The sequence below is a fragment of the Malus sylvestris genome, chromosome 10, assembly GCF_916048215.2.
Source record: "Malus sylvestris chromosome 10, drMalSylv7.2, whole genome shotgun sequence".
NCBI classification, from domain to species: domain Eukaryota; kingdom Viridiplantae; phylum Streptophyta; class Magnoliopsida; order Rosales; family Rosaceae; genus Malus; species Malus sylvestris.
The window spans coordinates 30530393-30554966 of NC_062269.1; the positions used below are offsets into that span (position 1 = coordinate 30530393).

Consider the following 24574-nt stretch of genomic DNA (forward strand, 5'->3'; position numbering starts at 1 on the left):
GTAGTATTGACTTCGTAGGTTATGATGAGTCAATGAAGGCCGAAGTCTGAGGATACAGTGGTGGTGGTGGAACTCAAATGAACTGTAGAAAAATATCGGGAAATTTTATTTGAACATATATAACCTTATTCTATACTTAACTTAAGTTTAAAATATGATTTTTTTTTTATCATATTGCATAATTACCATCAAATACAAGATAAAATAAACAAAAAAAAAATACCAAAAAATGCACACACAAAAAGTTCTATTTTTGTTTGTTTAAGTTGGTTTTTTTATGCATACTAGTATATGCGCACACAAAGTGTGTATTTTTTATTTTTTATTTTAATTGAAAGAGAGAGGAAGAGACAGAATTAATATTGAATGAGTTGCAGAACATTCATGAATATTGATTTTGGGTTTTTATGTTCTAAATAAGTATATCGATATATTTACTATTGAATTGAATTACTAAGACTAGTTTAGACAATAAATTTAAGTTTAAATAGATATTAACGGTTTAATTAAAAATAAAAGAGTAAATTGGATGTAGAAGATAAAGAAATTATACGGATTCAAATAATTTAAACAAAATCTTTTTGGAAGTTTAGTAAAATTACTTTTGGTATCCAAATAGATGTGAGAGTAAATTTGTCCATACCGTCCAGTACAAATATGAAATAACCACTCGATCTTCTGCTTCCGTACATTGTGCCTCGGAGGCCACCCCACCGCCATTGCCAACTGATTTAAATCTCCGAGCCGTCTCCCTCTCTCTCTCTCTTTCTCTCTTTCTCTCTCTCTCTTTTTCTCTCAGTTATGGAATTGGCCAAGCATTTCTCCAAGCAGCTCTTCGACAGTTTGCGTAAGCACTTTTAGCCCAAAAGCACTGTTGCTCTGTTCTTCAATTCTTTTCAAACTGCAAGAATGAATTTTTCGTTTTGTTTTGTTTTGGGTCACGAAATGTGTAGATTTTACGCAAAGCTTTGTGAAGAGGAAGGAATTTTACCGGCGGTTTGTATATAGCTACATGAATCTGTTTAAATCGCAGCATTCGAAAGCAGAAAAAGGAGGAGAATCGGACGCAGCGAAAAAGCCAAAAGCTGTTGGTCCTCAGCAAGCTGCTTTGGGGCCAGAAGCTGCTGGTGGCATTAGCAGCTCTTCGAGTGAGGATGAAGATTTAGTCGATAGCAAGAGGAAAAGGTTGGAGCTTGCTTGGCTCCCCAATTTAAATCCCTTTCGCGTAAATTAGAGTAGTTTAGAGTATCGCTTTTGTTAAAAAGGATAAAAACTTGTCATGTCGGGGCAATTTATTGAAACTGATGGGTGGCCATCACTTTGTGTTAAAGTGTTATTCCTTAATTTTAGGGTTTATGTCTTCTAGGAGATTTCTTGTGAGTTGTATCTAGGGCTAGCCTTTTATTCCTTAATTTTAGGGTTTATGTCTTCTATGAGATTTCTTGTGAGTTGTATCTAGGGCTAGCCTTTTTCTCTCTAGCTACTACTCTGTAGCTGTTTGCATTTGTTTATTGGGTAGGTTTTTCCTTCCTTGCTTCGTCTCTTTTTTATGAGACCTCTCCCTTGTAATTCTTTTTCATGAATACATACACACTTTGTTGAACTTAAATCTCAACATGGTATCAGAGCAGGAACCATAGGGTCATGCCTCTGTTGTTCAATCCATTCCATTCCAAAAAAAAAATTCTTTCTTTCTTGGTGTTTTTTGCTCTTCGTTCACTGTCATGGTAAAAGACCAGAATTTAAGCCGAGAGGCAGCAAGCTCGTCAAACACTTTATCTTCTGGTGTGATTCATGGTGAAATCAATCCAAATTTGTGCATGTGCTAAGTGTTATTAAACGAGTTTAATTACATACCATGGTCTCGCGCCATCTCTCTTGCCCTAGGTGGAAGATCGAAGCTAAGGTATGCCAATGGAAGCATTAAAGCACCTGAACCATCCTCTACATCGTATGGTGCATGGCATGCAAGCGATCAGCTTGTTATGTCCTAGATACTTAACTCTTTGGAACCTAAGCTGTCTGAACTCTTCAGTTACTCAGAATCCTCTCATGTTTTGTGGGAATCTATCAAAAAGATGTATGGCAGCCAAAACAATGCTGCTCGTATATTTCAACTCAAGAAGGATCTCACTGGGCTAAGGCAAGGTAATCAATCCTTCATGCAACACCTTGGGAGCATGAAGTCCATGTGGAACGAACTTGACATGTATCGTCCACATACAACATATTCCGATGCACTCCTCAAAAGAGCCGATGAAGACAAAGTGTTTCAACTTCTGGCAAGTCTTGGAGCAGAATATGAAGATCTTTGAAGTCACTTGCTGATGATTGCAGATCTGCCCTCGTTTAATAGTGTTTGTCAAGCTGTCCAACGGGAGGAAACTCGAAGAAAAGTTATGCACATTGAACCCAAGTCCAACTCTGAGGCAAGGGTTTTCACCAGCAATCATAAACACACTGGTGAAAAAACATTTACTAGAAAGAATGCAGATTAGAAATGTACTTACTGTAACATGAAAGGGCACATAAGGGAAAAATGCTGGATCCTACATTTGGAGTTAAAGCCAAAGTTTGATAAGGAAGGAAGAATGATCAAAGAAGGCAAGGGAATTTTTCCAAAGGCTCTCCATTCAACTAGCTCGTTGACTGGTGGTTTACCAAACTTCACTGCAAATCCCATAGATTTGATAAATGAATTTGCAAGCTTTCTTCAAATGAGAGGAGGCACCATTGAGGAAGAGGAAGTGATCTCTAAGAATCCTACTGCCATGCTTGGAAAATTTGCAGGCTTCTTGAATGAGACCACAACCCAAGACAATGTTTCAGGTATTATCTCTGCCCTCTCCACTGCTCTCAATGAAATTACGCATGATTGTTGGATCATAGACTCAGGTGCCACAGATCATATAACAAATAAGTCCTCTTGCTTAGATAAGTTTCAAAATATGCCTGAGTCTTCACTTGTGTCTGTAGCAAATGGGAAAGGAGAACCTATTATGGGAAAAGGTAAACTTAAACTGTTAAGTGATGAGATTGAGTCAACAGCTTTGTATGTGCCTTCATTTCCTTTCCAGCTTTTGTCCATAGGAAAACTCACAAACACACTAAATTGCCTTGCCATATTCTCTTATCACAATGTTGTATTTCAGGATCGAGTCACCCAAAAGAAGATTGGTAAAGGGTTCTATTGAATGGACTCTACTTTCGTTCAAAGAAGCTCAAGCTTGTTAAGCATCCTTTTGCCAGCCTAAGTCTTCCTTAAGAGTACCAACTTTGGCACCTTCGATTGGCCCATCCCTCAGAACCTGTGATGAACAAAACTATTTTCAAATTTTTGTAAAGCCATACATGAATGTGAAGTCTGTCAAATGTCAAAAGCTACTAGGCTTCCTTTTGTTTTTTCCAAGTCTAGAACCAGTAAACTGTTTAAGGTTGTTCATTCAGATATTTGGGGTCCTTTCGGTGTAAAATCATTTGATGGATATAAATATTATGCCACCTTTATTGATGACTATTTTCGTTGCACTTAGATTTACCTCTTGAAATTCAAAAGTGAATTCTTTGATGCTTTCAAAGACTTTCATCAATTAATCTTAAACCAATTCTCCTCTAAGTTAAACATTTTACAGTCGGATAATGGCACTGAGTATACATCCAACAATATGTCTAATTATTTGAGCAATCGTGGGATTTTACATCAAACCAGCTGTGTTGGTACACCACAATAGAATGGTGTAGTCAATAGAAAAAACCGTGACTTATAAGAGAAATCCATATCTCTTATGCTTCAAATGCATGTTCCTAGAAGGTTTTGGTCTCAGGCTCTCCTCACTGCAGCCTACATCATCAACAGGTTACCTACCCGTGTATTGAATTCAAAATCACCTGTTGAAGTAATGAAGGGAAGAACTATTGACATCTCACACCTGAGAACTTTTGGATGCACATGTTATGTCCATATTCAAGCTGCACATCGAGACAAGCTCGATCCCAGAGCTGTCAATAGTGCCTTCATGGGATACTCGAGCATTCAAAAAGGATACAAATATTACAATCCTTTTAATGGAAAGATTGGTGTCTCAAGGGATGTTCGATTTGATGAGAATGCTCCATTCTTTCACAAATATAGCAGTGAAGAACCTCAGGGGGAGAACCTACTGGACATTTTTCCTCTGCCCATTCCAACAAATCTACATGAATTCAATGTTTATCTCGACCGCCACTCAGAACAACATGATGATGAGGAAACATCTCCTGATCAAGGAAGCTCAGGCACTACTCCTCAACCTGTCTTGGCACCACGAAGAAACCCTACTCGTGATAGGCATCATCCTCTAAGGCTGCAAGAGTATGTTACGTACACGGCAAGACTTCCCATCTCCAAAGCCTTAACCTATCAAAAACTGTCACCATCCCATGTAGCATTTCTACATTAGTTGTCCACTAATGATGAACCAAGAATTTTAATGAAGCTGCTCACATTCCAGTATGGCAGAAAGCTATGAAAGAAGAGCTTCAAGCACTGAACAACAACCAAACATGGAGTGTGGTTTATCTTCTAAAAAGAAAAAGGGCAGTAGGGAGTAGGTGGATATACAAGACCAAGTTTCATTCAAATGGCAATATTGAAAGATATAAGGCTCGTTTAGTAGCCCGTGGCTTTACTCAAACTTATGGCATTGACTACAATGAGACATTTGTTCCCGTAGCCAAAATAAGTATTGTACGAGTGTTGTTATTTGTGGCAGTCAATCTCGATTGGTCCCTATTTTAAATGGATGTGAAGAATGCATTTCTTCGTGGTGACCTCGAATAGGAGGTGTACATGAAGCTTCCTCCCGGAACTCCACAAGAGCATGAAACTAACAAAGTTTGCAAGCTCCATAAGGCCATATATGGACTGAAGCAATCTCCCCGAGCCATGCCGATTCATCGTTATTTGTTCGCACTGGTATAAGTGGCAAACTAGTTGTTCTTATATATGTTGATGATCTTATTATAACAGGTGATAACATAGAAGAAATCAATGCCCTCAAATCCTCTCTTCATCAACAATTTGCCATTAAGGATTTGGGAATCTTAAAGTACTTTCTTGGCATTGAAATGGCTACTTCCTCCAAGGGTTTATTCTTAAATCAAAGGAGGTATGTTCTTGATCTATTGGATGAAGCTGGCATGTTGAATTGCAAGCCCGTTTCTACTCCTCTAGTGAGTAGACTTCAAGTAGATGCACCCAGTGAACCACTACCAAACCTTAGGGTTTATCAACATATGGTAGGAAAACTAATCGACCTCACTATCACCAGACCTGATATTGCTTATTCTGTAAGTTTTGTCAGTCAATTTATTCATTCTCCCTCGATGATTCACTGGGAGAGTGTCAAAATGATACTTAGATACTTGAAGGGATCCATTGACAGAGGCTTGCTCATGCAAACACGTGGTTCAAATCATATCATGGCATACACTGATGCTGACTGGGCGGGTAATGCCCTCGATCGCAAGTCTACCACTGGTTTCTGTACTTTTGTTGGTGGCAATCTTGTGACATGGAAGAGTAAAAAACAAACCGTGGTTGCAAGATCAAGTGCTAAGGCTGAATATAGAGCCATGGCAGCCACGACTTGTGATTAATTTGGTTAAAAAGTCTCCTAATGGATCTTGGCTGCGTCAACAAGGAACCTATGTCCTTGTTTTGTGACAACCAAGCTGCCATGCATATAGCTTCAAATCCGGTATTCCACGAAAGAACAAAGCATATTGAAATTGATTGCCATTACATCCGAGCACAAGTCCAATCCAAAGTCATCAACACCGTGTACACTCGAAGTTATGATCAACTTGCTGACTTGTTTACAAAAGCTCTTGACTTTACTCATTTCCAAAGATTGCTGAGCAAGCTTGGATCAATCAACCCCCTTGATCCAGCTTGAGGGGGAGTATTGAAACTGATGGGTGGCCATCACTTTGTGTTAAAGTGTTATTCCTTAATTTTAGGGTTTATGTCTTCTAGGAGATTTGTTTTGAGTTGTATCTAGGGCTAGCCTTTTATTCCTTAATTTTAGGGTTTATGTCTTCTAGGAGATTTCTTGTGAGTTGTATCTAGGGCTAGCCTTTTTTTCTCTAGCTACTACTTTGTAGCTGTTTGCATTTGTTTATTGGGTAGGTTTTTCCTTCCTTGCTTCTTCTCCTTTTTATGAGACCTCTCCCTTGTAATTCTTTTTCATGAATACATACACACTTTGTTGAACTTAAATCTTAACACAATTGGGTAGTCATTGGTCTTGAATGATTTTGTGTAATTTGGAACTTGCAATATTAGCTGTGCATGAAAAAAAAAATGTAGTTTGGAAGTTGTGGTTTGGCTTGGTTGAAAAGAATTAAAATTTGTCATTTGGAACTTGGGTGGTCATTGGTTTTGGAGGAAATTGTTTAATTTGGAAGTTGCAGTTGGAGTTGTGAGTGAAGATTGTTCAGTTTTGAAAGTTGCAGGAAATGGAGTGGGAAACAAAACCCCACCCACTACTCGATCAGTCTCAGAGATCATTGCAAGCATCCAACGCAGTAAGATAGGAATTGAGGACTGGAGTTTGAGTGATCTCACCATTGGTTTGTTTCTCATTTATCTTCGTCAAGCGTCTGTAAATCCGTTTGAGGCTGTTAATGGTGTCCAGGTCTCCTCAGATTCCATGGTAATACGAATTACATGATCTTTTTAATTCTGAAAATGTTTCTTGCTTCTGCAATTAGTTTGTACAAACACATAATATTTTGTGGCAAGTATGATTGTGGTGAAAACGTGGTTGTCATTAGTTATTTGCCATTTGTTTTGTGTTTAGGTGCAAGATCTCATCTACCACTCTGAGTTAGCAAAAGGTTCTTATAAGGATAATACTGCAGCTCTTGCAAGGAACACCATGCTTCGTGAAAGCAATGTCTTGAAATTTGTCAAAGATTCCAGTGTCATGAGGCCTGGATATTTTATAGGGATAGATCCTTGTAAAAAACTTGTGATTTTAGGAATCCGTGGTACTCATACTGTATATGACCTTATAACTGATGTTGTTTCTTCTAGCGATGGTGAAGTCACATTTGAGGGTTATTCAACCCACGTTGGCACTACAGAAGCTGCTCGCTGGTTTCTTAGTCACGAGATGGGAAATATAAGGAAGTGCTTAGAGAAATGTGAGGTGGTGAATCTTTTTACCCTCACTTTTCTTTGTTATTGTTTTTTTTTTTTGAGTGGTGTAATCTTGTTCGAGGATTTTGTGTTTTTTTTTTCTCCCGACCAGATTTTTTGTCATTGTTGGTTGTAGTTGAGCCCAATTCATTAACAGGGATTTAAGTTAAGGCTAGTTGGTCATTCTCTCGGAGGTGCTACAGCTGCTTTACTTGCAATAATGCTCCGCAAAAAGTCAGCTTAGGAGCTGGGGTTCAATCCACAGATTGTCTCTGCCGTGGGTTATGCAACGCCACCTTGTGTCTCCAGAGAACTTGCTGAAAGCTGCTCCAGTTATGTCACAGCTGTTGTGATGCAGGTGGGAAGGTGCATTCAATTATTCTCTAGTTAGAAGAAGCACTTTCAATCTAATTATATCTACTCGTTGCAGTTAATTTTCTATAGTTTTATTTGTTATTTTTCCCTTCTTAAATTCTTACAAACTTAAGACATCTTTTTATGCAGGATGATATGATACCTAGGCTAAGTCCAGCATCTCTAACCATAAAGATTTACAAGGACTATATTACTCACAGCTGGTCAAAAACAGATCCTACACACTAGGGACCTAGAACTCTTCTCCGGCCATTAATGGTCATCGGAGGATATCATCCATCCACTTGGAAGAAGATGGGAATGCAAAGTACAATTAAAAAGATAAGAACACCAGCTGTAAACTTTCTAAAAACAAAAAAATGAAACTAGCCGTTGCACATTTGAACCTAACGGCTACTTGCTAAAAAATAGCAAGTTCCTCATCTCTTCGATTTCAGTATTCTCTTCACTTCTTTCTGCAGGATTGTCATCTGCAGTTCGATATTAAGCTAGTATGCAGCTTAAATCTCAACAGCCTCTCCTAAGCTGCTTACTGGCTTAACTCCAAGTCTCAATCTCAACTGATTAAATCTATCTTTTGGCAAAGCTTTTGTAAATATGTCTGCAAGTTGTTCTTCACTTCTGCAGAACTGCAACTTGATCACCCCTTCTTGCAGAGCTTCCCTTATGAAATGATACCGCCTGTTTATGTGTTTAGTTCTCTGATGAAATACAGGATTTTTTACCATAGAAATTGCTGACATATTGTCACAAAATAAAGGTGTTGCCTCAGTTTGCATTTCCCCAAAATCATCAAGAACGAATCTCAACCAAATTGACTGTGCAGTTGCCATAGCTGCTGAATCATACTCAGCTTCAGCGGTTGACAGTGCAACTGTGTTTTGTTTCACAGAAGCCCAAGAAAATGCCCCACTGCCAAAGCTGAACGCATAACCTGAGGTGCTTCTGTTATCATCTTCACTGCCTGCCCAATCTGCATCACAGAATCCAATGAGGATTGCAGACTTATCTTTCACATACTCAATGCCATAGTTTAGGGTCCCTTGCACATATCTGAGTACTCTTCTTGCAACTCCCAGATGCTTCTTAGTCGGACCATTCATAAACCTTGATAACAAACTTGCAGCATACATCAGATCAGGTTTAGTTGCTGTTAAATACAGTAGACTTCCCACTATTTTCCTGTAAAGACCTTCATCGGCTAATTCACTCCCATCCACTTTCTTTAGCTTTTCACCAGTGGGCAAAGGAATAGAAACTGGTTTGCAATCTTCGAGCCCAAATTTCACAAGTAAAGACTTAGCATACTTACTTTGGTGTATAAACACACCTTGATCAGTTTGCAGTATTTCCATTCCTAAGAAGTGATGTAGAAGGTCGAGATCAGACATTTCATATCTCTCCATCATTTCCCTTTTAAACTCACTGAGCATCTTGTCACTACTTCCAGTATATACAATGTCATCAAAATAAATTGACACAATTATCAACCCTCCTTCATCATCAGATCTTGTATATAGTGTGGCTTCACTTGTGCTTCTTTTGAACTTACACAAAGAGAGATATGCATCAATCTCACTGTACCAGGCTCTAGGTGCCTGTTTAAGTCCATATAAGGCCTTCCTTAACTTATAGACCTTGTGACCTGCATTTGCCAACTCAAAACCCTCAGGCTGCTCAACATACACCTCTTCATCAAGCACACCATTTAGGAATGCTGACTTAACATCCAACTGAAACAACTTCCAACCCTTTTGTGCTGCAAGAGCAATGAGTGTTCGAATTGTATCTAACCTTGCCATTGGTGCAAAGGTTTCATTGTAGTCTATCCCAGGTTTCTGTGCATAACCTTTTGCCACAAGTCTGGCCTTGTGTTTTTAAACTGTTCCATCCAGATTTAGCTTAGTTTTAAACACCCATTTCACACCTATAACAGGTTTATTCATAGGCCTATCAACAAGCTCCCAGGTATTGTTCTTTTCAATCATTTCCAACTCTGCATTCATAGCCTTCTGCCAGGCTATTTCACTTGCTGCTTCTTGATAGTTCTCTGGTTCTATAATGCACATATGACACCTTGCATATATATCTTCCAGAGTTCTCAACTTCACTGGGGTGGAGCTAGGTGTGGAGCCTTGACTGTGACTTCCACCATTATCTTCAACCAACTCATCCACAATAGTGTGTGAATGAGAACCTTCAGCATTGTCAAACTGGATTTCATCGGTTTGTTCCTCTCTAGCTTCTTCTGTAGAGTCATTTCCTTCAAGATTGAGAGGTATCGAGATAGATTCTACTTGATCACTTTTCCAATTCCATGACTGGTTTTCACTGAAAATTACACTTCTTGAGAGTACTATTTTCTTAGATTGCAGATCATACACTCTATATCCCTTTTCACAGCTTCCATATCCCATGAAAACCCATTTTCCGGATTTCTCATCAAATTTGTGCCTCAGATGTGATGAGACATGAGTATAGCAGATACACCCAAATACCTTCAGGTGCTTAATTCCAGGCTTCCTGCCTGTGAATGCTTCAAAATGTGTCTTATCTAAGACAGATGTTGTAAAACATCTATTTTGAAGGTACACAGCTGTACTTACAGCTTCTGCCCAGAAAGACACAGGGATTCCTTTCTCAGTCATCATGGATCTTGCCATTTCACAAACTGTTCTATTTCTTCTCTCAACAACTCCATTTTGCTGAGGTGAATATGCAATTGTCAGTTGCCTCTCCATTCCCATGCTTGCACAATAATCCATAAATTCATGTGAGGGGTATTCACCACCTCTATCACTTCTTAGCTTCTTCAAACTGAACCCACTTTGCAGTTCAACAAAAACTTTGAATTTTTTGAACACATTGAAGGTATCAGATTTGTTTCTGAGAAAGTATACCCAACACATTCTTGAGAAATCATCAATGAATGTGATGAAGTACCTATTCCCTCCAATGGATTCGTTTTGCATAGGTCCACACAAATCTGTATGCACCAATTCAAGTGGACAGCTTGCTCTCCACGTTTTTTCTTTGTCAAAAGGTTCTCTGTGATGCTTGCCTGACACACAACCTTCACACACATCTCTCATTTATGTCAAAACAGGTAGTCCAAGTACCATTTCCTTCTGCTGCATCTTTTTCATGCTAGTGAAGTTCAGATGTACAAGCCTTCTATGCCATAACCATGAATCTTCAACCATAGATGCTTTTCTTGCTGCAAGGGTTATAGACTCTAGTGAAAAGGGAAAACATCGATTTCCTGCCATGATCACTTTTGCTATAACATTGTTAAGGCTGCTATCATCAAAGATCACTGCCATATTACCCCCAAATAGGACATAGTAACCATGCTCCATCATTTGGCCCACACTCAGTAAGTTTTCATCCAAACCTGGAACTAGCAACATTTCATTTATATATCTTTTCCCACGCTGAGTTTCAACCACTAGAATGCCTTTTCCAGTTGCTTGTACAAGATCACCAGTGCCCATTTTAACTTTGCAGGTCACAGATCTGTCAAGGTTTATTAAAGCAGACTCTTGTGATGTCATATGGTTGCTGAAAGCACTGTCCACAAACCACACACTTCTATCTTGCATAATTGATGAGTGACAAGCGTAGAACATGGTTCCTGTAGTTACTTCTTCTTCCCTTGCACAGTGGGCAACTTGCTTGTGACTATCACAGTCCTTTGCAATATGACCAAAACGATTGCACTTTCCACATTTGGGTTTTCCTTTGTATCTGCACACACCAAAATGATATTTCTGACACACTTGACACTGTGGTTTCACAGAACTTTGACTACTGCTCCCTTGCTTGTTCTGTGAATTGAATCTGTTATTCCAATTTCCTCCAGAATTGTTGTTCCAGTTCCCACTTAGGGACCAATTTGATCCCTTCTTGTTTTATCCCTGCCACTTTTGATTTGGCCTACTCTGTGAACCTTTGTAGGTACCAGTGACTTGATTATTTCCAATTCTGAGACTACTAAAAGCCCTCTCAGTTCCTATCAATTTATCCCTTTTATCATGCAAGTCTTCCCTTTTATCATATACTTTGACAGATGGAATGACTTCTTCAACTCTAATAGCATCCAGATCTCGAGTTTCCTCAATAATAGACACAATGGATTTGTACCTCCTACTTAGACTCATCAATAATTTCTGCACAATTCTTTGTTCAATCACATCTTCACCAAGAGACTTCAGATTATTCACAATTCCAAAAAACCTACCCAAATAGTCATCTAGGTTTTCACTATCTGTCATTCTCATATACTCAAAATCAACCCTAACTGCTTGAAGTTTTACAGCTCTTACCTTTTTATCTCCTCTGAACTCTCTTCTCAGGATGTCCCAAGCCCCTTTTGCAGTCTTCTCATTTCTGATACGAGGAAAAAGCTCATCTGTTATAGCTCCTTGTATGAGACTCAACGCCTTGGCGTTTTTTATTCTGTCTTCTCTGGAGATGGTGGGTGGTTCCACTGGAATTTGCTCAGCCTCACTTCTTTCCTCTTCAGAGACTTCTTCCTCCGCGGAAATATGCTGCGGTTGCACTCCGAGTTCTACTACATCCCATAGGTCATGCGCTATGAGGATAGTCTCCATCTTGACAGCCCAAAAATCGTAGTTTACACCATCAAACTGTGGAGTTCGTGAATCTCCACCGGAAGAACCTGATCCCACCATTTTCTTAGTGAGTATCAGTGAATCAACCAATAAAGGAACCACCTTTATCCCTTCTGGGACCTTTTTTCAGGAATAACCTCTCTCACAGCTTTACGCCCCTCTCTGGAATCAGACCTAGTGCTCTGATACCATGTTTGAAATGGTACCAGGCATGGTGTTTTGGTTGATATTCTTCGATAAAAGTTGAAACTTTTTAGTAATAAAAATCTGAGTTTTTTTTAAGAGAGAGAGAGGGGGAGAGCAAGAGCCTGTATATTTTTCATATCCCTAACCATAAAGATTTACAAGGACTATATTACTCACAGCTGGTCAAAAACAGATCCTACACACTAGGGACCTAGAACTCTTCTCCGGCCATTAATGGTCATCGGAGGATATCATCCATCCACTTGGAAGAAGATGGGAATGCAAAGTACAATTAAAAAGATAAGAACACCAACTGTAAACTTTCTAAAAACAGAAAATGAAACTAGCCGTTGCACATTTGAACCTAACGGCTACTTGCTAAAAAATAGCAAGTTCTTCATCTCTTCGATTTCAGTATTCTCTTCACTTCTTTCTGCAGGATTGTCATCTGCAGTTCGATATTAAGCTAGTATGCAGCTTAAATCTCAACACTTAAGACATCTTTTTACGCAGGATGATATGATACCTAGGCTAAGTCCAGCATCTCTAACGAGGTTGAGGAGTGAAATTCTTCAAACCGATTGGTAAGTAAATGAATGTGCTTCTTCACAGTTTCCTGTCACTCTTTTTCAAAATAGGTTGAGAGAAAAAAAAAAGAAAAAAGCACACTAGTCGTTTGAATTGAGACTAAATTGCTTCATATACCAAATGATTAAGATCTCAAAGAAGATGTTGAACTAGTTTTTGTAAATCTGTTGCTTGCAATTGACACTTTCTGCTTTCCTTGTAATTTGCCTGCACCGTCTATTCTCAGAAATTTCTAAGTTTCAAGAATTAGATCGGGACCTTGAACTTGCATTTTGGGATTAATGCTGCGTGGTAATTTGGAAATCTATGGATTTTTTTGTGATTCTATGGATATAAACCTTTCAACTCTTTTGCTAGAAAAAACTGTCTGTGCACTTCTTTTGGTAAGGTCTATGCTGCCTGTTCCACTGCTTGGAATTAAAATTAGTATGCACCTCTTTTAGTTCGTGTCTATTTCTCTTGCTTGGATTATTGTGGAAAAGCAAAAAATTTGGCCATGAATAATTTTAAAGCACCAAAACGGATGAAAACTTGACATATTTATGTTAACTTGAAAGCATCATTCATCAATTCACGGAAAACGGAAAAGTTGCTTCTTTTGTGAGCATAATTTTTTTGCACCAGTGGCAATTTGATGTTAACTGTGAAGGCTTTATCAAAATATCATAGTTCATACTTATTTGTTTATACGTTATGTTTTGCAGGAAGAGTGATTGAGAAGGAAGACTGGAGAAGTGTCATAGATTTGGTTACAAATGCAAAGCAGGTTGTGTCTTCCGTGCAAGATGTTGCTCGGAAGCTTTCTGATTACGCAAAGTTTGGGAGCAGTAAAAATTCTTCTGGTAAATCCCACCCTGCTCTGTGCCTAAAGTGTCAATGCTACTGTATATAAGATCAGTCAATTATATCTTTATTCCTTGCTGTGTCGTGACATGTATATTGTAACAAAAGTGCTATATATATGTACTGTGATTGATGAATATTTAGTATTTACGCTGCAAAATAATCTCTGGCTGCATTTTTCGCACCATCAGTTTATAATTGTTGGCTATGTCGCGTGTATGATTTTCATTACATTGGTGGGTGTGGATGCACTGGAAATTTGTCATTCTTCTCTGCTTGATGGTGTTTGTTTTGTTGGGGAAGCATCAAATCTCAACAGATGGGTGGCTATACCTCATTAATCGTTAATGATTAATTTAAGCTTTAACATGCTTGACACCATATGATCTTCCCTTCACCAAATTATCTTGTGGTGTCTGAACAGGTGGTCCCATCATAAAGAAAACGCCTACTGCTCTCGGGGTCCCTTTAAATGACAGAGAAGTAACAGATAACACTGTTGCTATTAAAAGTGGAGGAGCTGCCTGTAAAGTGCCTGAGGAGTTATTTGTACCAGGTACCGTTTACTACCTAAAGAGGAATGTGGACGCACATGCTGTCAGCAACAACGGCAGAAGAAGGGAGTATTTTACGCTTTGGAAGAGGCATCCGGGTGAGCATTTTCAGAGGATTGTGCTTTCAAGCAACATAATAACAGACCACAAGTGTGTGAGCCATTACTATGCGTTAAGAGATGTGCTCAAAGATTTTCCCGCCTCCGATGATGAAAACAAATTTTTTTAAATGATCAAAACAAACTGATCTGAATTTAGCTCTGTAAAAATGTAGCTCATACATGACTACTGTAATTGGCAATGTTCTAATAGAATTTAGCAATTTTGATTGATCAATATTTCATCGAGTGTCTCGCTACAGTATTTTATGTACAGAGTAATGATCTGTTACATCCATATGCTTATCGGTTAGGAATGGTTGCCAACAACTGGACAGTACAATAGGCAAACTCATTGGGAGACAGAACTTACTTACAACTAGGACGCAACTGTGGAGTATCCCAACCCAATATAGTATTGTCATGTGTTTCAACTTTCTCTATATGGCAATGCTTGCTTGGTTTGTTTGTATTTTTTGTATTTTTTGTTTTTTGTTTTTTGTTTTTTTTTTTTGCAACAATGGTGTCCCAGTTGTAGATAAGTTTGTCTTTGCTAGTGGAGAGAGACTTTCCTACGTCTCTCACCATGAGTCCGTGACTTTCCAAGCTAATAACCCGATGCCATGTGGCACATGTCATCGCGTTTGATGGCATATCTGGATTGTAGGTAAGTTTTATTCACAATGAGTCTGTGACACTCCAAACTAATAACCCGATGCCATGTGAGAACGTGAAAACACATGTCTATCGTGTTTACTGGCGTATCCAGAGTGCAGATAAGTCTTATCCCATTGACTTGTTTTACTTACTGCTTGAACATTTTTCCAATTTGACAACTGCTAAGTTGATTGCAGACTAGCTAGCATGAGTAACCCTTTTTCTCCTTTTACTGGTGGCCTTTTTCCAACTTCTTATCTTCACAGTAGGATATTTTGTCTTTACTTCCTTTTGGTTTTGATGTTTTGTGACATAGTTTAATCCCAGATAATGAACTCCAACTTAGAAGGTAATCTGAATTCTTGTAAGCTTTTGGGTAAGTAATAATCGGGTTTCCCACCATTTACCTGCCATGAAAGATTAGGTTATATTAAAAATAGCCATACCTATTCTGCTACTGCTAGGCAAATAGAGCTATATATTTACTTATTTAGGATCGTACCCTAGGTAAAGCTAAAAAGCACTTCTACCCCCATGAAACATAATATGACAAAAAACCCCATAAGGTGTGATATATTAGGGTTTGCTTTGCTTCTCAAGGTTGTTAATAACAAATCCCCTTCTTAACAGGAGTCTTTTTCTACTATTCACCCAAAGGAATTGCAGGTGTTCCGACTTCCCAGCCCGAAACCACGATGGGATTTGATGATTCGAACCCTTTATTTTTTAAGATTACATTTAAGAACCTTCAGTACAAAAACAATGAAATCGGAAAGCATTCAATCATATAACAATGGCATGACAATAGATGAACACGACATAAAAAGTGAAATGCTCCTGATCATGATTAAACGGTTAAACAATTACTGACTTTTTTTATTTTCTACAAAAATATAATATTATAACTAGCAGTTATGATTATTGAATAACATTACAAAGTAGTTCTGACAACACGAAAGTGGTGATTTTAATAAGGAGAAATTAGATTCTCATCCTTTTTTTTCCTACTCCTTTGATTAAAACCTTATTCCTTTTCATTTTTTGATCAAGGTCCTTGGTATTAATAACATCATTAATTATTTCAATAATAAAATATTTTTTATTTCTAAATATATTCACTTAATGTTAAAAACGTTACAATTAATATATTTATATTTATGGCTAAATTTTTTATCATATATTTTTATATTTAGTTTGTACCATTTTTTAATTTCCAACATTTTCTTAATTTTTACCAATTTTCTTTTCAGTTTTAATTTGTACCCATATATTTTTTTTTGTGCCCATATTTAATAAAGTTTTATTTGTATTTGTACCTAGGGGTGGGTTCGGTACGGTTACCGTACCAAAACCCTTGTACCAATTACCGTACCAAACTTTCGGTTTAGTAAAATCTATTACCATTACCGTACCAAACTCTCGGTATACCGAAGTTCGGTATTGCCAAAAGTTCGGTTGGCATGGTATGGCAATGGTAATTGCCATTTTGTTTTGGGACAAAATCTGTTTTTGTTTTTTTAACCCAATTCAAGGGCAAAACTTTTTTTTTGTACCTTTATCTCATACATTGTAGATTAAATTAATCTATTATTCATTATTCACAATTCACACACATAATAATTCAAATAATACATCAAGATTCAATATGAAAATTAAGCTTACAATCCAAATAGAAGTTACGAACCAAAACAAATAGAAGTTAACAATCCAAATAGAAATTAAAGTTTCAAACCAAATGAAAATTAGAAGTAAACTTCAAAAAGGAGAATTCATTGATCAGTTATTCAAGCTTGAGATGTCGAAACTTTTGGAAGAGGCATTGAATTTGTAGAAGATTGAGTTTGTGTCAAGCGTACATTACAAACAAAGAAAACATATTAATTAGTAGCAAGAAAAATTAAAGTTGAAAACCATTTAATAACAAATTTACTAAAAAAATTAAAGCATATCTTTCTTGTTTTTTCTTCTTCTATTTCCTTGTAAAATTGAAGCATATATTCCGTTGGTTCCTTGTAGAAGTTTACTTCATCTGCCCTAAGTCAACCACTAGTACGCACTAGTGCCTCCATTATTTTAGGAGTCAAGGATACCCTAAAAGGGTCCACAACCCTTCTCCCTAGGCTAAATGCATTTTCACTAGCAACAGTAGAAGTGGGCGTTACAAAGATATTTTGGCTATTTTGTGAAAGAATTAGGAACTCTTTTGTGTTTGATTTCCACAATTTTAAGATATCAAAGTCACCAACAACAATACTAATATAAGTAGGGTTTTATTTTCAAATTATTGGAATATTATAAATATGTGTTATATAATTATCTATTATATAATTTATAAATTATAAATTATATTGTATTTTTGGTATGGTACGGTAATACCGTGGTAATGGTATCCATTACCAATACCGTACCATGAAATTTCGGTACGGTACAATACCGTACCATTACCGATTGGTACAAAAAATTTGGCACAAAATCGGTATGGCACGGTTGGCAATTCGGTTGGTACGGCAATTTGGCAAAAAAATCCACCCTTGTACCCATATTTTTTTATTTATTTGTACCCATTTTTAATTTTGCTAAATGTACCCATGCTAATTATATGTACCATTCATGTAATTTTTTTTCAAATTTTTAATCTTAAAATGTACTCATTCTTAAATATACCAATTTGTTATATGTAAAATGTACCATTTTTTTATATAAAATATATTCAATATTTTTTTTTCTAATCCATTTTAAAACTTATATGGGTACATTCTTTTTTCTTTGATTTGAGAATGTATCCATGTTAAGTTTAATCGAATAAATTTACTAATTTTATCAAGCCTAATATCTTATTTTTTATTTTTTTTTTATGATTTTGAAGAATGTACCCATGTTTTGATACACTAATTTGTTGGTTAATTTTTTATGAATGTACCCATGTTTGTACACACACATAATAGTATGTTTATATTTTAATATTTTTAATCCCACAAATTATGGTTTTTTATTTAAAATGTCATTAATATAAACAACTATAAATTTCCATTTTTAATTTAAAAAAATATAGTAACGTAAATAAAAATAAATTATCACATTAATTTCAGGGACTTAGATCAAAAATTGAAAACCAACAAGATTTTAATCAAAGAATATTCATAGTTAGGGACCGCATCTAAAGTCACCCTTTTAATAAATATATAGCTGGGGGTAAAGTGAAAATATTGATCAAGAAATCAAGAATGTTCTCATGGTGATCATAGGTGGCACATCCGACCAGATTGGGAGACAGACAGGTGCAATGGGGTATTGCATATTGGTGGATTATACGCAATTCAAAGTTCAAAGGGTCATGAAAAAACAGCATTCTATAGAAAGTAACTTTAAAACTTAAGCCGTGTTAATTGTAATTTCCATTCAGCTTCATACAGTCTATTAGCTTCTCCTAGTTTGTCTCACTATCTTGGCTTTGTGTGAAGAGAAAAAAAAAAGTCACGGTCTATCATAAACAAAAAACAAAACCTTCATTAACACTAATTAAGCTATCATTCATTAACCCTACGAGAAGTTACATCCTATTATATTTGTCCTCATTATTCTTACTAGAAGACCATATGATCCAATATATCACCCCCTTATATTAGGGTTTGGACTTTGAACATTTGCCTTCTATTCAAACTACATGATTTTCTATCTTTTTTATATAAGTAGAGAAGTAAGCAAATTAAGGCATGTAAGATGGCCAACAGGACAAGATGTAACGTAAACTACACGATCATAAATATTATGCTGTTTGATTGCCTCTAGCCTTTTGAAAATGAACATTTGTTTGCTCGAGTCATAATCGATCTCTCAAGAACACAAGAAAACCTTTCATGTAACGAGGATATGTTCCCGATCTCTCACTCTCTTATTCACTGCTTAATAAGTCAAATGGTGGGTATAGAATAGATACTGAAGGGATACATTGCTCCAATAGGAAAGTATTTTGTCGTTGTCATCAACGTTGTTAGGTTAATTGAAAATTAAAGATTGAACTTCTATAGTATTGGATTATGATTGCGAGCTTAAATTTAATTAATTAACGTTTCATTTTTAATTACAACTTGATTATCTTCTTATGTTTTGGATCACAACATGTTGGATTCTTTAGGAACGTAGGTGACATACCGATGGTGAGGTGAAATTGTTTTAGTCTTCTACTTCTACTTCTAGATGGACAAGAAAATGGAGCAAAGAAAACTGAAGCAATCATCCACACACGTGCATTTGGCCCCATATGCTACTTGGTGTCGGATTTGACTGGTCAATCGGACAATTGTCAGCATCATTTTCTCACATCTTATATACAGCCAAAAAATAAGCAAGTTTTTCAAGCAAAAATAAAAAAATCAAGTTGGCCTATAACAAGATAATAAGATAATAAAATAGGAAAAGAAACTATTGAATTAATTATTCAGTGACATGGAGGAATTCATACAAAAGAAGTCATGGATTTGTTTGTGGAGAAGTAAGAAATGAAATGTGCATATAATCACTAATTACTTAATTATCATCTTTCATCTAAATTATGAGTAGGTGGACAATTTTTTGCGCAAATAGAAGAACCAAGAATTCTTTTCCGTATCCTATAAACCTGACTCATAATCATTTGCCTTCTCCCTATCTCCTATGTAAACACATAATCCAAAACTCAAATAACCAAACCACAAAGTTTTGTGGCTTTATTGACTTGCATTTTTTAAATAATAAAATTATTATTATTATTATTAAAGAGAGGAGAGGATTTGAAACTATTATAATAATTTAAGAGATAACGGAGTTTCCAACCTGAAATGCATGATGAAAATCCAATACCCTATTCACTAGGATACTAACTTGCATTTTGCTCAAAATTTCTTTCTTCCTCGTAATTGAAGAAAAATACTTTGAAACGATCTTTAGAGTACAAAAAGGTTTTCATCTGATAGCATCCCGTAATTATGTTTTTTTATAGAGCAAAAAATATATTATGTTAGACAAAAGAGTTTATGATGCTTTCTTTTGGTAGAATAATTATTAAATATTGACTTAAGAAACTTTAGATTACCTTGAAACATTTGTTAATTTTCTCTAGCAATTAAGGTTATAGTTCGAACTTTTCTCTAACAATTAAGGACATAGTCCATGTGAATAAGTTTGCAAGTTATGTAACAACAATTGAGCTATTTTAATGAGTAGTAAGGATAAATCTGCTACAAGTTTTGGAGAAAGTTAAAGTTTTGCCAGAGCCTTACATGTATATGTCGAACAACCTTCTATTAAATGTTATTAATCTAATAACTCCATTAATTAGTTAATTAGAATATCTTGTTGTTCCCAAGACCATTCCTCCCTTTCCATGCTTTAAGTGGCCAACAATTACACATGGCTCCGGAGCATTCTTTATTGTGAGATTATGGTAGCCAATCTGGTTTATATCTACCATATAAGCTCAACTGTGTAGTTCCAACTTGTAGTTTATAAATTAGACCTACAAAAAACTTCTAATATATAAATTGCCCTTTTATACATAATTGTTTAAACCAATTAGCTTCGCTCATATAAGCTCAACTGTGTAGTTTCCAACTTGTAATTTATAAATTCGACCGAAAAAAAAAAACAAACTTGTAATATGAAAAATTGCCCTTTAATACATAATTGTTTATGTAAGGTTGTGAATGACAATGAATGATGTATTGGATTACTTATGTTGTAGGCCACTTGTTTATCGAGTCGTTAACAACTTAAGTAATCTGATAGTCCTAATGAAATCAGGATTATGGAGTCTTATCCTTTGCAATTGACCAAAAGAAATCTGATGGATTTCACTACAAAGATACAGTATCATGGTGGGTGGGACTTAAACACTTAAGTGATAGGGTTCGACTTTCACAACCAATAATAGGCTGTCTGTGATTAAACCCTAATGATATAAATATTATGGTTAAGTCCCTACTTCCATACGCTTAATCTCTCAGATACGCTGAACCCTATTCATATAGCAGAGAGATATTATTGAAGTACTGGAAGTAGAAGACAACCTAGAAATCTGCAATGTCTTCCATATTCTAAAGATAAGTTTAATATAATTAGTCGATCTCTATTTTATATTGATTTGATTTATTTGTGATCCTACTGTCTTGTTATTGTGATTTCAGAATATGTCTTACAATTTAAACCAATTAGCTTCTTATTTTAGACAAACTTTGGGACTATAAATAAACAAAAAATCTTCAATTTCATCAACCTGAGTCATATTTAATTAACAATTTAATTCTTGCTGCATAAATGAAGGAACTAGCTTAACTTATGATTGCCAATAGATTAGTTGGGGTGTGGGGCCTCAATTAGTGCACCATTAGTTGTGCAAATGTCTGAACATCAGTGCTTAAGATGAGTTAATGACATTAGAGTAATATGCTGTCTCGACAAGTCGCGACCTGAAGTGCTAGAAAGGAAAAATTGTCCCTCTTCCTCTGACCTCCTGAAGTGTTTCTATTCCAGTGTCACTATCTTTTGTTTCATTCATTTGTAGAATATATTCTTCTTTTTCTATACCTTAAAGTTTGATTATCTGTAATTGATGAGTATTATTAGCCCCATAAGTATAGATTAACAGTGTATAATCTTTCATTAATCGACCACTGTGGGTCTAATCTATGGGACTGTGCATTATTTAGTCAGTAATCTGTCCGTTGCTTCTATTTAAAAACTCAAGGACTCTTGCCTGGTTCCATAAACTAAACTAACAAGTGGAATTCAATAACAGATCAAGGGCTACAAAATGTCCTCTCTCTCTCTCTCTCTCTCTCTCTCTCTCTCTCTTATTTGAACTTTTCAGCCTTAGTCTATAGTTGGGGCAGATTGAGGAATTATTAATGTAAAGATATTCAATTAGATGGACAAATATTCTCTACTGATATGTTTTGTTGCAAAACTGTTAATATTTAAGATTAGTATACTAGTATATACGTCGTGTTTTAAGATAGAGTTTACCAATATGATACGTCAGACTAACATTATTATCCTATAATTAAGTACTATATAAAACGTAATTTATTTACACCCTACTTTTAAATTTTATTTTGTGTTAGCTGCTTATCGATGTGAATCAGGAGTAACATGGGGATGATCAGCTGGTTCATGGTAGAAGGATGAAATGTGTGATGATTTATCAATTGTTCAATGGAATCCCACATCCATTGCCAGCTTTTCTAGTTCATGCAGTGTAATATATAGTTTATGCCATTTGCCTGTCACTTACTCACGTTATATAATTTTCAAATTTCCGCCATAAAATTGGTTTCATACATCTTATTTGGTCAGTATTAAAAGAAGTCAAAAGCACTAAACAATTATCAACCAAAATTGTCTACGTATATTTTGAGAGTTTTATCTGTTAATAAAAGGAAAAAACACTCAAAATGTCTTTGTAATTTTCATGAGTACTGTTATGTATATTTTAAAAGCACATCTGCCTATTGTAGCAGCTTAAGCCTTATCACATTTGTTCTAGTGAATGTGCATAGTTACCCTTTTGCCTATGATATACTCATTTGGCAATATAGTTATATTCAATTACTGCTTGTTAGCACCTCAGTGCTACAAGTGTTTTAGCCATTAAATTTGATTTTCATTAGATCTTTTATTTTCAACTTCAATCATTCATTTCTTATATATATATACCACTTAATATTACATATCATTGAAGAAAAATTACAAATGAAGATATCATGGATTTGGTTTGTGAAAGCTGATAAGTTCTTTAATTTGTCGTTTTAAGGAATCTTAGTTTCTTATTTGAATTTTGAGAGCATGAAAATTTAGTATTGACTGGTGAGAGGCTACTGGGATAGAAAGAATAATAGTGAAGCGCTGTAGCCCATAAAGGAAACCTATTCTAATTAAGTATTCATTGTAATATAATTAACACTGCCCCCACTCAAACTCTGATCTAAGCTCTGACAGTATTTATAAGCCTGGAGGAGTGATGCTATGCAGATAGCATAAACCAGATTAATTAAACTCTCTTAAAACGTACTAATTAGTATGACAGGTTCTGGTTCTCCTTGTGGTGCCTGCAAGTTCTTGAGAAGGAAATGCATTAGGGGTTGCATTTTTGCACCTTACTTCTGCCATGAACAAGGTGCTACCCACTTCGCAACCATCCATAAGGTCTTCGGGGCAAGCAATGTGTCGAAATTGCTTGCTCAACTCTCCGCCAGTGACCGATGCAGAGCCGCGCTTACAATCTCATATGAAGCTCAAGCTAGGGTTCAAGATCCTATTTATGGCTGTGTTTCCCATATTTTTTCTCTCCAACAACAGGTTACTTTAATTAATTTACTAGTTAATCATTGGACTTGTGTTCTCCAATTTAGCTTCTAATTCATTAATTTCAACGGATCATGATGATTAATCTTATATGTTGACTATTGCAGATTATTAGTTTAGAAGCACAACTAGCTTCTGTCAAGGAACAAGCAGCTAAAGGCTATTCCAGCAATAATTTCCAAGGTTGGCTTCAGTCGGAAAATTCAAACACACTGATGCCACAAAGTGTGATTAATGAATCAATGACACCAGTATATTCCGGAAACAAGAACCCTAACTCTTTCGCGGCCAATGAAAATTCCATGATTCCAGAAGTACTAAATGACATGTACGGAAGCTACGGAGAGTCTTATAATTCCACGTGTTCATTAGACATGTTTGTGAGCAATATTTCATGGGGTTTTGATGAAGATCATGACTGATGAGCACTGATGAGCCTCAGTTATCAGCAGTAGTCGCCGGAATATTATCATAATGCAACAAATGGGGAAGGTTTTGCAATTTTTATTGACACATACAAGAAAAACTAGGAACCCTAGGAGTGCTCATACAGCAGTCACAAATATTTTTCAAAAAATGCAGTACGGTATTTTTCACACCCACAATAATGTGATATAGCCGGTAGTGCCCTATCTGTAAGCCTCAAGAGATTTCCTGAGGTTTTTTGGGTCCAGTGAAGTGAACGCATTTTCCAAATGACTGATGGCCAAAACCGGTTTTGTTTTTTTATTATTTTTTTGTTCTTTAGTTTCAGAAAGAATCCATATCAGTTTCATGTTGTATTTAATTAGTAGTTAATATCAATGATCATTCCAAATAGAACCCAATGTCAATAATGAAGTAAGTGCGGATTAATATCAACTAATCCATGAGATCTTGCCTTGTCTTAATTCAAGTTTCTCAATGATTAAAGATCGAGCACCCCCACCTTCACTCACCCTTCGAAAGGTATGTCGAAAAAAATTAGGCTGTATTCATAACCTAGGCCAACCCTAGGCCAACCCTAGGCGCATAATATATAGCATCCAAGGTTAATCACAAATATTGTCTAGAGGCGTTGGAAAATATTGCACCACCAACAAATTCAACTCGATCAATCATACATGTGAGACCCATTAT

At 36.2% G+C, this 24574-nt stretch overlaps 1 protein-coding gene and 1 pseudogene across 1 annotated transcript; both read left to right on the top strand.

Moving 5' to 3' along the window:
• Positions 1-706: 706 nt before the first annotated feature.
• LOC126585282 (uncharacterized) lies at positions 707-14704 on the top strand (annotated as a pseudogene).
• An 8443-nt stretch (positions 14705-23147) lies between these two features.
• On the top strand, positions 23148-24133 carry LOC126587924 (LOB domain-containing protein CRL1-like). Its single transcript, XM_050253025.1, has 2 exons — positions 23148-23449; positions 23563-24133. The coding sequence occupies exons 1-2, from the start codon at positions 23171-23173 to the stop codon at positions 23875-23877; spliced, it is 594 nt and encodes a 197-aa protein (XP_050108982.1). The 5' UTR covers positions 23148-23170; the 3' UTR covers positions 23878-24133.
• Positions 24134-24574: the final 441 nt, after the last annotated feature.

Bases quoted from the DNA above. Each gene is read 5' to 3' on its own strand.
- LOC126587924 (XM_050253025.1), top strand. From the start codon at position 23,171: ATGACAGGTTCTGGTTCTCCTTGTGGTGCCTGCAAGTTCTTGAGAAGG. The intron at 23,450-23,562 runs GTTACTTTAATT...TGACTATTGCAG, and splicing joins TTTTTTCTCTCCAACAACAG to ATTATTAGTTTAGAAGCACA.